Source organism: Anolis carolinensis, chromosome 4, assembly GCF_035594765.1.
Source record: "Anolis carolinensis isolate JA03-04 chromosome 4, rAnoCar3.1.pri, whole genome shotgun sequence".
Classification (NCBI taxonomy): Eukaryota; Metazoa; Chordata; class Lepidosauria; order Squamata; family Dactyloidae; genus Anolis; species Anolis carolinensis.
This window is the reverse complement of record NC_085844.1, coordinates 169,785,768-169,798,181: the sequence shown is the minus strand read 5'-3', so window position 1 is coordinate 169,798,181 and position 12,414 is coordinate 169,785,768. Positions and strand designations below refer to the sequence as shown.

Genomic DNA, 12,414 nt, shown 5'->3' with positions numbered 1-12,414 from the left:
CATTTTAATATGTTGCCATGTATCCAAAGAATAGCATGACTAAGTCTGTGCCTGAGGAACAATGAAATTGAAAGGAGTTCCAAAAGCAGTTTGCGCTATGGCACCAAAGTCTGTTGTTTAAAGAGGCAAAAGTCAAACTCCCCCTGGAAATGCCCAAGTCCTTATTTCCAACTTGGCTTAACGACTCGTACAAGAGCAAAAATAGACCCTTTCCTCCTTTGTTTCACATGTTCTGGAACAAACACAACAGTCACCATACATTTGTATGCTTGTCAGAAGGAAGCAACTGAGAAAGCTGTGAATGGATTACAAGGCAATTAATCAGCTGGAGGGTTCAAATGGACATCATAAATCTTCAGAACAAAGTTCAAGTAGTTTGTATTAGCCCCTGAACCTTAAGATTTATAAACTGGTAATCTCTTCTTAAACAACATAGAGCACAAATTTAATATTGTTATGGAGATGAGAAAACAATCTTTAATATTCTTTAAAACAAGAATGTTTCAATTGCTTACGGAAACCAGTATAGTACATTAGCTATAATGGGAACATCGGAGTATTATTTGAAATATATTTCTTTTCATAAATTATACTATTCTAAGATGTAGAACTGAGCAGCTTTCTCGGCATAAAAGGATATATAACTTTTCTCAATAATAAAACAATGTTATAATCTCTAGAATTACATAGCTAATTTTTTTGTTTTTAATACCTCCTTTTTCAAGCCAAGGATCATTGCCTGAGAAGTTTTCGGTGCAGTGTTCCTTTCCTTTTCAATGTCTTCTTTTCCAGTGATTTGATTAAAAAGAGGAGATTAGTTCTTACAGAGAAACTAGAAAAAATTAATTATTCTATAACAGATTAATACTAGGTTAAAATGTTGCCTACAGCATTTTAACCAGATGTATGGTGCCTTAGAATTCAGTTTTTGTTATATATTTTTATATCACACTTTATCTCTCCTGAAGGAGACTCAAAGCAGCTTAACATAAAAGCATTAGCATACCATTTAAAAAATACCAACATGAAAACATTAACACAGGATTAAATATAAAAAGGTAAAGGTTTCCCCTTGACAATAAGTCTAGTTGAGTCCGACTCTGGGGGAGGGGGTGCTCTTCTAAGCCGAAGAGCCAGCAGTGTCTGTAGATACCTCCTTGGTCATGTGGCCAGGATGACTGCATGGAGCGCTGTTACCTTTCTGCCAGAGCTATTGATCTACACACATTTGCATGTTGGCAGAAGCTAGGGCTAACAACAGGAGCTCACCCCACTCCGCAGATTCAAATCACTGAACTTTCAGTCAGAAAGTTCTGCAGCTCAGCAGTTTAACCCACTGTGCCATTGCATTGGTTAAATATAAAAAGAATTCAAAAAAATCCCAGTTAAAAACCATTAAAGTTAAAAACCACAGCATCCCCTGACTTGATCTTAAAAACCTTCATCTTTAAAAGCCTGTCTGAATGGAAAGATTTTAGTCTACTGTTAGAAGGATAGCAGGGAGGGGGACATTCTGCTTTTCTGGGCAGGAAGTTCTAGAGCTGAGGGCAGTCACCAAGAAGGAAGGCCTGCTCTCTTGTTTCCACCAACGGAGCTTGAGATGGAGGTGGGACCGAGAGAAGGTTCTCTCCTGAAGATCTCAGGGCTCAGGCAGGTTCATACAAGGGAATGCGGTCAGCCAAATAGCCTGAACCTGAACCGTCTAGGGCTATAAAAGTCATAACCAGCACTTTGAATTGTGCCCGGAACCAGACTGGCAGCCAGTGGAGCTGCTGCAACAAGGTGGTTATCCGCTCCCTGTAGACAGCCCAAGTGAGCAACCTCGCTGCAGCTCTTTGGACCAGCTGAAGTTTCCTAGCACTCTTCAGAGACACGTTACAATAATCCAGACATAATGGAACTAAAGCATGTACCTCCATGGCCAGATCTGGCTTCTCAAGGAACAGGCGTAGTTGGCCTTTGCACAATTTTAATTGTGCAAAGGCCCTCCTGGCCACTGCCAACACCTGAGTCTCAAGGTTCAGTGCTGAGGCCAGGAGGACCCACAAACTGTGGACCTGTGTTTTCGGGGGGGGGGGGGTGGTAATCCCATCCAGCATCTGCTTCTTATTCTGTGATTTCTTAAGACTCTTGAACAGGAATGAACTTCATGCAACCACTTGAAACTGCAACCCCATTTTTAAAACCCATTGCCTCCCACCACCCCATCTATTTAAAAAGGAGAAGTGTCACTCTTGGAAGCCTCCAGTGGGATATTCTTCTTTAAAATGGGCATAGTCTCTCAGCAATCCATATATTGTGCCCCCCAAACCATAAAACATCTTTTCAAATCTAGAAATGAATATCTGGCTACTTCCAGTGTTGAGAGATAGTATAATCCATGACAACTACTATTTGAAGTATTTGAAGCTTCCATACAGCAATTTAATCTGGATCAGGATGTGGATTTAAGAAATCTGGTTTGCTGCAGGGTAGCTATTCAGGCATCCCAAGAACCAGCTGGAAGATGAAAGAGAGTCCATACTGACTGCGAATCAATGAAATCCAGGATTATTATTTTTCTTGCCTCCTCAAAGGGACAGACTGCCAGTGTTTCCTTTACAGCCCAGCAAAACAAGGCTGTAAAATCTAGCAATCCCATGGGCTTGCTGTGCTTTCCTTGCCAGAGGGCAGGTGTTTCCCTTCCAGAAGGACTATGAAGCTGCTTTTTTCCTCCAACTGCTTTCTCATTACTATTTACATTAGCACTCCTTATTTGACATTTCACTTCTTTCTGTGCCTTGTTTATACACAGGAAGGATTTAACGGATTATATGATTTGAATCAGAATTTCCGGTGAGGTTTTTTTTATCACACTGTTTCTGGCTGGATTAGCTTTGGAACTTGCATTTGTGTGTGTGTGTGTGGGGGGGGGGTAACGTTCTCTGAACACCTCGATCTGGATATGTTTAGCCTGCAGAAGAGAAGGTTGAGAAGGTTGAGAGGAGACATGAGAACGTTGTTTAAATATTTGAAAGGATGTCATAAGGAAAAGGGAGAAGGCTTGTTTTCTGCAGCCCTGGAGGCTAGGACTCAGCACAATGGGTTCAAATTTACAGGAAAGAAAATTCCACCCAAACATTAGGAAAAACTTCCTGAGCGGTGGAACTCACGGCCTCGGAATGTGGTGAAGTCTCCTTTGAATGTGTTGTCGAAGGCTTTCATGGCCGGGATCACAGGGTTGTTGTATGTCTTTCGGGCTGTGTGGCCATGTTCCAGAAGTATTCTCTCCTGACGTTTCGCCCACATCTATGGCAGGCATCCTCAGAGGTTGTGAGGTATGGATATCCATACCTCACAACCTCTGAGGATGCCTGCCATAGATGTGAGCGAAACGTCAGGAGAGAATACTTCTGGAACATGGCCACACAGCCCGAAAGACATACAACAACCCTGTCTCCTTTGAATATTTTTAAACAGAGGCTGGATGACCATATATTGGGGGTGGTTTGCTTGTGCTTTTCCTCCATGGCACAAAGTTGCCCATGTGGGTTCTTCCAGTTTTATGATTCTAGGACCTCGAGTTGGCTTCAAGACGGATTTCAGTACCTGAGTCGATGGGGCCACTCTTGATGTTATTTATATCAGCTTTATTCGCTGTCCAGCTTTGTACAATAATATATAGAAATTGGAAATACTATGACTTGAACAATACTAACTCTATTCAATGAGATACTAAAGGTTTTGTCTAGTTCCTTCGTAGTTGCTTTTTCAGGTCGTAGTCTTCCTCTGATCTCTTGACAACAGTCTCCATTCTAATTACTGAGCCAAGGTGTGAAAAATCTTGAACTATTTCACTGTCTTCATTGTCTGTTTTGTTCCCAATACCAGAAGACTATCCATCTGTATATCAGGTGCTGGAGAGCCTGAGATGGAGAGTGCAGTTTTACTCATGTCTTTCATAGGCAACTGACTGATCACTAAGAAAACAAGCTGGAGCACAAGCTAGGCATTTGGTCCTGGAAAACATACCTCTTCTTATGTTCTTAAGGAGTAATGTCTAAACTCTTAACATTTTTTTGGTACAGTAAAGGAAACTTTTACTTATGTTGCCACAAATTACCCACTTTGTATTTGTTTGTTCAATTAAATAGAGAATTTTGAAATGAAGAACAATGAACTCACAAAAGAAGGATTTATGGAGCTGAATCTCATGGAAGCTAGTGAACAAGATGGAGAACTTAGTATCCCCTGGAAAACTTTGCTGTCAATGGGATATAATAGAGCAATGGAGTTGGTGGAGGTATGAGAAATAACTGTGTAAAAGAGTTTCCAAATTTTCCATTGACTTTTCAATTCAGTATTGTTTCTCTATTGTTTAAATAGATTTTTTTATTCAGCAAACCAGTATGTAGTTAAAATATAACAGAAGAGCATGCCTCTCTATATGCACTTGAGGTGGTGTGCTTTTGTTTTGGAGCAAATTAATTTATCACAGGTTGGTATGTGATATATATATATATATATATATATATATATATATATATATGTGAGATATATATATATATATATGTGTGTGTGTGTGTGTGTGTGTGTGTGTGTGTGTGAGATATATATATATATATATATATATATATATATATATATATATATATATATATATCTCACATACCAACCTGTGATAAATTAATTTGCTCCAAAACAAAAGCACACCACCTCAAGTGCATATAGAGAGGCATGCTCTTCTGTTATATATATATGAGACTAGCATTTGTCCACATTATAAAAACATGAAATGACATCAGTTGCGCAAAGGGAAAGCAATGGGGGAGGGAGAGAGACCTAACAGGATAATATCCATAAATTCAATTGTATGATTGTAGAGAATAACTGTATTTACAGCTAGTGTTTTGATGGCTGTTTCTGCCATAGTCATTCCCTTTCCGAAAAATAACCAGCTGTTCATCTGAGGCAAAATATAAAGACCTGAATACACAAAAACGGTATGTTGCTTTTTCCCAACATCTCCCCCCCCCCCCCCGGTCCAAAACCCACATTGTTTTCAATAAATCACCTCTGGAAAGATTTGCCAGATCTTAATGACTACTTTGGAAAGAATTCATTTAAAATAATTAGTTACTAGTAAACAGTTCTTTTCCTAGGTTTTTTTTTTCATGTCAGGAGCAGCTTGAGAAACTGCAAGTTGCTTCTGGTATGAGAGAATTGGCCATCTGCAAGTACGTTGCCCAGGGGTTGCCCAGATGTTTTACCATCCTGTGGGAGGCTTCTCTCATGTCCCCGCATGGGAAGTTGGAGCTGACAGATGGGAGCTCACCCCACTTCCCGGATTCGAACCACTGACCTTTTGGTCAGCAGTCCTGCCGTCACAAGGGCCTCCTTTTTTCCTAGTAACAAAGGGGTATATATAGAATAACTTGTCCCTGGCTTACAAACAAGGTAGTCTCTTTAAGTTTGTTCTTATGTTGAATTTGTATGTAAGTCAAAACAGGTACACTTTTTAAGTGAAGTTCCAGCCAAATATGTGTGTGTACATGTGCGTGTGTGTATGCATGCTTTGGATAGAATAGGGAAGGGTTAACACTCCTGTAACATTTGTATTGTTGTCTGTACCCTGTTCTGAAGATTGCATCTCATTTTCTGTCCCTGTGATAAGATTTTGAAAAATTTGGCTTGTTGTGGAAACAAGGATTGTTGAAAAAGCTTCAGTGGAAACCTTTTCCCCATGATAACTCAGGAGTGAATTTCCTTTCCTGGGGGTAGATTTCTCTCACTTCCTGTTGTCTCACCCCCCCTTTTGTGTAACTAGGAGTTGTAGGTAAGTTGGATGTTTATAACTCGGGGACTACCTGTAAAGCATTTTTGCAGTAGTAGAAAGGATATTGCAAGGCAGTAGGTCATTACTAATCATAATGTGATAGTGAATACAGTGTATGGAATTATTTTTCCTCTTCTCTCTCTATAGGCATGTCCTTTTTCTATTCACATCTATGCAGAAAAATGTAAACCCCAAATTAAGCCAGTTTGTCTGGAAACAGGTGGAGAACAGCTTAAGAATGCCATCTGTGTGAGTGTTGTTAATAAAGGAGATGCCAAGCCAATCGATCACAATGAAAATATAATTATCCATACATACAAAAGTGATACACGTATCACAGCTGTTATTGAAAACAAGGTATAACACATATTTGTTATTTTATATTTTTATTTACATGTGTGTGTCAGGCTGAGAATTCACAGTTTGGGGACACAAATGCTAGTGGTTCAAACTGCTAATTGAAGCTAGCAGATCATACTAACTAGGCAGAGGCAAAAAAACCCACTCTAGAATTTAATATACAAAACTAGTATAGCCATTCCTAAAGTTCTTCTCCCTTGTTGTTGTTGTTGTTTATTCGTTCAGTCAGTTCTGACTCTTTGTGACCTCATGGACCAGTCCACGCCAGAGCTCCCTGTTGGCCATTGCCACCCCTAGCTCCTTCAAGGTCAAGCCAGTCAAGGCAAGATCCATCCATCTTGCCTTTGGGCGACCCCTCTTCCTCTTTTCTTCCATTTTTCCCAGCATCATTGTCTTCTCCAAGCTTTCCTGTCTTCTCATTATGTGGCCAAAATACTTCATCTTTGCCTCTAATATTCTTCCCTCCAGTGGCAGCCGGGCATTATTTCCTGGAGTATGGTCTGGTTTGATCTTCTCACGGTCCAAGGCAATCTCAAAATTTTCTTCCAAGACCACAGTTCAAAAGCATCTATCTTCCTTCATTCAGCCTTCCTTATGGTCTTCTCCCTATGTGTATTAAATTCTTTTGTTTCCTTCTGAACCTGAAACTCAGTACATGATAGTTCAGCTATAGAACCCCAACCACAAAATCTCCAACATGACCATGAGTTCCTTTTGCTGAGCATAATATTTCTATGTTGAAATCTGATCCATAAACCTGGGTTGGTCTTTATTTATTTTTTAAAAAAAAGATGAATCAACTTACTCTCCATAAATTTAGTCGTAATTAATAGTTATGTTTATGTGTTCAGTCTGGTCAGATAAGGAGTGTGCCTAAATTACATGCAAATTCAAGTCGAGTTGGCAGGAAATAAATGATGGCTCTTTGAGCATAAGAAAGGATCCCATGAATCATCCTAATGAAAACTATTAGTTTCTTTTTTTGACTATTTTCTTCAGTATGGCCTTGATTTTTGTAAGGGTTAGAATTGTTGGATCCCCACAGCAGTGGAATATATATAATCTGGGAGAACACTTCTCTAGGAATCTCTAGGTTCTCCTGCGTGATGCTATGACCATAAGTTGATTTACAATCTTTCCAAGAGATAGATATTCCTTATTGATCTCACTTTTTCGTGTGTTGTGATTAAAATGTATGAATGGTGCTGATAGTTGTTTCTAAATATCTTGATACTAATATTACTTTTCTCTTGACAGTCTGAAAACAAAGCACTCATCCACCTCAACAGTGAGCAAAGTAAGAATTGCATAAATAATAGAGGACTCAATACTTTTGCTGTTGAAGTGGTACCCAAGTCAATGATGGTAATTTATTTAAAATTAAATTGTTTAAGATGCTTATATTTTCCAGTATATCCTAAATAAACCAACAATAAGTTAATGTTTTTAAAAGCTAATCATTAAATATGAGCTTGTAACAGTTTCTATTCACCATGGGACAGACAAATAGAGGGATGAGAGAGGCAGATATTCTTGACCTTTAAAGGATCATTTTTGAAATTTTGTTAGTGCAAGTTTTAAAATGTGTCATTTCTTCAGAGTTTAGGTTTTTCAGTGTCTCTAGAATTTAATAACAACATCAACAACAAATATTTTTATTACCCACCTCTCATTTTAACTCGGAAGCAATGAATTAATATTGTCTGTAGAGCACAGACATTTAAAGATATGCATATGATAGTAATGTGCATGCAGCGCACAGCCTGCCATCCTACATATGGAAGATTGTTGTTATTACCATCAAATCAGCTTCAATTTACGTTTATTGTATGAATGAAAAATCTCCAAGGCACCATGTTATCATCCTGTTTGAATCCTGCGAACTCAGGGCTATAAGCTCCTTGATCAGATTCAAGACCATCCACATATAAAACAATCTTCTTTTCTTGCTGCCTTCCACTTTGACAATCATTAATATCTTTTCTAATGGGTCATGTCATCTCATGATATGGGCAAAATACGATAGCATCAGTTTCACCATTTTAGATTTAGACCCCATGTATTGATCATTTTGACAATCCATGGTATCTCTAGAGCTCTCCTGCAACACCAAATACTGAGGTATATATTGAATTGTTATGTTTTTCTAGTATATTTTTAGCTAAAGGAAGAAATCAATGCACTTTTAAACCAGTAGATGATAGAACATTGCTGCATAGGCCAATATAGTATATGTAAGAAGATGGTCCTGCTTTCTTTCTCTCCTTCTTCCCGAGCCTGCTGGAAATCTGCAGTATATATTAAAACTTTGGTGTTTTTCAGTCCTTTTTTTCAACTGTGAAATGTTGTGAGGTGTGTTATCAGCAAGTCTTTGAACATACTCACAAGTACATGTGAGAGGACCGGTAGTAGCAACATGCCATTGCAGGGGGACTTTTTCCTACTCTTTTTTTACACTGACACTATTTTTTTTTCTTTTACTGCATTAACTATATCAAGTTATTGTATAGCTGTACAGTTTTATGGTTTATCTTGTTTAAAAGTGTTATATCTAGCCTGGGATAATATCTGAAAAACATAAAAAAATAAAATAATGTTATAATTAATATATAATTAATACTGTATAATTCATTTTATAATCAATATAATATATAATTGAGTCACATTTCAAAAAAAATTATGGAATACAGAAATTGCTATTTTCTCTTTTCTATGTTTTATATGCAGGTCTGTCAGCACATAATGCCACTGAATGATAAAGAAGAATGGATATACAGTTGTATTTATTCTGTCCTGACTTAAGTTATTGTGGTTACAAAGTGGCATTCTCCTGATTCATGAAGAAAGCTTCAGCTTTTTCTCTCCAATGTGAGGATGGTTTAAGTTATCATTTTTGAAAGAGAAACACTCTTCCTTATTTCAGATCTCCTCATTAATTGTCATGATTCTCATTACCTTCCAGTTTTTGACATCACAGAATAACTGCTTGTTTCTTGCTTTTTTATGGACAGCTTTGTATACCAGTAGGTTTAAAGCTTTTTACCCTGGACATTCAAACAGAATCAGCTAAAGACTTAAAAACAGAGCATTATTAATTTTGTTTGCAGAAACATTTGTATAGTGAAAATGGAGAATTCATTCCATCATTGTCATATACCAACTGAAAGCAGCCCACACTTTGGCAAATAGACAACATTTTAATAATAATAATAATCATCATCATCATCATCATCTTTTTTTATAATCTGCTTCCATCTCCCCGAGGGGATTCAATGCGGTTCACGTGGGGGCCAAGCCCGATCAACAGATAAAACAATACAACAGCATATATAATTAAAACAATAACAGTAACATAACATTCATAAAATACATAGCGAGCATCAGGGCTAAATGGTGGGGCTGTTAAAACCTATGAAATTGATTAAAACATAAAATTATCAAGCAAAAAGAAACATTTTTAAAAATGTGTAAATGCTGAAGCATTTGGCACACCTTGTCTGCCAACACACTACTGTAAGAACAAAAACTGTGGAATCAAGTTAGTGTGTAGGGCAAAGGTGGTAAACATATCCAATAATGCAGGATAAACAGGTGCCAAGATTACATCCACTGAACCTATCTTAATGTCAACACTGAAGCGATTCTGTCTATAAAGTATCTCCAGATTCTTCACAGTGGGCTATCAAATGGCAGTTATTTGCTTCTTGTGGGCCAGAGTGGAAATGACACTGCACAGATGCAGTGGTGACAGAAAATTGTAATTTCTTCATTGCCATCATTACCATGGCATGGACGTTTCAATGAGCTCTAGCCCATGTTTGATTGAACTTTCTGCTGCCATAATACACTTGTTTCATCACAACTCCCCAGTAAATTATATGTGAGAGGGCATGTTTATAAGCAATTGTGTCCACTGGTGTGGCACTTTCTCTATTTTAGAGATTACCTAAGGCTTCAACATGATCACTTGTCAAGGCAACAATGAACTCCCAAGAGCATCAGTCCTTAATCAGCCTCCCAACCTGGAAGATGCTCAGAGTCCCAGCAGGTAGTGATCAATCCAAAACAATAGAATGTTCTGCCATACTCAGATCAACATGACCAGCACAGATAATTGGATCCAGAGTGTGTCCTACAGCGTGGGTTGCACCAGAAATGTATGGCAAACATGAAGTCCTGAGCTTCTCCTGAGGGAGATGGCTCTGCGTGGATGCTGATGTCTCCCAATACAACAAACCATGGGGACTCCAAACACTGCCATGTTCTCTATCCAGGAAGTTCTCATGTTGTCTTTTCCACTGAAGGGACTCAGCATATATCCGAAGGAACTCATCATTGACTTTCTCTTCCGAGAGAGCTACCAGTTTGCCCTTGCTGCAGGTGTAAGTTATGTTTTGTGGTAAGAAGACAAACATTGCATAGGCATCACAGCAGACAACTATGGGTCCCTCTACCTCTATCTCTGCAGTTATTTCTTTTCTCTTCATTTCTTCTCCACAGCATTACATTGCTTCTCTGTTTTCCCCATGTTCCTTGAAACTTTCTTCCAAGGCAGGTCTGTCATTCCCATGAAATTTAGCAGCATTGATTCAATTGCTCTAGAGCTACCCCAGCATCACTTACAGGTTAAATGGGGAACCTGTATTCCCCAATAGTCACCATTGTGCTATTACCTCTAAGAAATGTGCATGCCAGACTTTCCTACTATGTTCTGTATAGCTTCTTTGTAAGACTGTTTTGAACGAGCTAGGGAAGACCAAGGTCCTGAGCTGATTTGAGTAATGCAGGTCCCTTCTTAAAGGCAAAAAATCACATACAGCCTGTCTAACCCCTGCCCTGCCCCAAACCCATCCCAAATAAACAACTAGCAGGCTCTGGGTCACAATTTCCACTTATGTAAAAGATCATCATGCCTTATACAATATGGGATGCAATTTTCTTTGTTCCCACTCTAATGGGGGAAATGCCACACTTGGTTGCTCTTCTCCCTATAATGCATTGACAGACATTACATTTTCTTTCTTTCTTTCTTTAAAGTTAAAGCACTAAAGCTATCTTAGTTGAGAGAAAAGAACATTGCAACTTACCTGTGACCCTTCAGTTTTCAACTCTGCCTGTTCTGCTGAACCTGACAAGCAGGGAGTGAGCTATGTCTATTTAATAATACTCTTCAGTAATACTTCAGAGTGGTCAGGGTCTCACAACTTCTGAGTATTTTTTTTCAGCTTTTCTCTTTTCAAGACCTCTTAGGTGTCATTCAAGTAAAGCAGAATGATAACATTTGTACAGAGCTAACCTTTTATCTCCCAAAGAATGCTTAAAATACATCGATGTGGAAGAAATCTCAAGTTGTAATTGCCAGAATTCTTTAGGGAAATCTTTGGCATTTAAAAACTGTAACATGAGCATGTGGTTTGAATGTTTCAATTTGCAATGCAAAATATTATTGCTGCAAAATAAAATGCAAATGAAAAGCTAATCCACCTTTAATCTGCTGCTATGAGGGTACTTTGTACATTGGGCATTTTACTAATTCATTTAAATATATCAGTTTAAAGAATGGTACTGCTGCTTATAATTTAAATGAGATATCAGATTTATATGACCTTGTCTAAGATAGTGCAAGAAGTCTTAAAAGCTATATTTATCTTGCAGCCAGTCTTGTACTTTGACTTCTTCTACTGTAACAGGATGCCAGGCAAGCAAATGTCAGTTCTAAAATTAAAACCATGCTTACAGTGCAGAGTCTGTGTAAGTCTAGCTGAAAAAGTTCTTACTGATGTATGGTTTTGGTATATGTGTATATGTATCTCTGTCTCCATACAAACACAGTTAATATTAAACTAATTTAACAGTTTTTTACCCTTTCACGCAGCCTAAACTCCCTTCAGCAAGAGTACCTGCAAAGTAGTCTTCTCCCGTATGAGCTTATCTAAGATATTTGCTTTGTATCTTTCTGCCAGATGTTCATGATTTAGTAAGGGCAGATGTGACACTTAGAATTAGGGACAGCAGGAGTACCAGAATGTTATACCTGGGTGTATCACTACTCTCTTTTTAAGCAGTGGAGAAGATACTGTTATTCCCATGGCATTTTCATAATACTGTTTTATCTGAATTTTACTCTGCCCTGGTTTAAAATAATTTACAATGTTATTTTGTATTACAGTTATAGTTTGCTTTTGTTTATATCTTTTCTAAACCATATTTGTGCTTATAAATATGCAATATTTTGGTTA

The 12,414-nt window shown here is 38.1% G+C and overlaps 1 protein-coding gene across 1 annotated transcript in view; it reads left to right on the top strand.

The window, feature by feature from the left end:
- The window catches only part of efcab7 (EF-hand calcium binding domain 7), a 45,374-nt gene extending 32,960 nt beyond the window's left edge, over positions 1-12,414 (top strand). The window contains exons 11-14 of the mRNA XM_062978228.1: positions 4,134-4,282; positions 5,963-6,172; positions 7,433-7,540; positions 8,903-12,414. Coding sequence (XP_062834298.1) covers positions 4,134-4,282; positions 5,963-6,172; positions 7,433-7,540; positions 8,903-8,977 — 542 coding nt within the window. The 3' untranslated portion in view covers positions 8,978-12,414. The remainder of the gene's footprint in view (positions 1-4,133; positions 4,283-5,962; positions 6,173-7,432; positions 7,541-8,902) is intronic.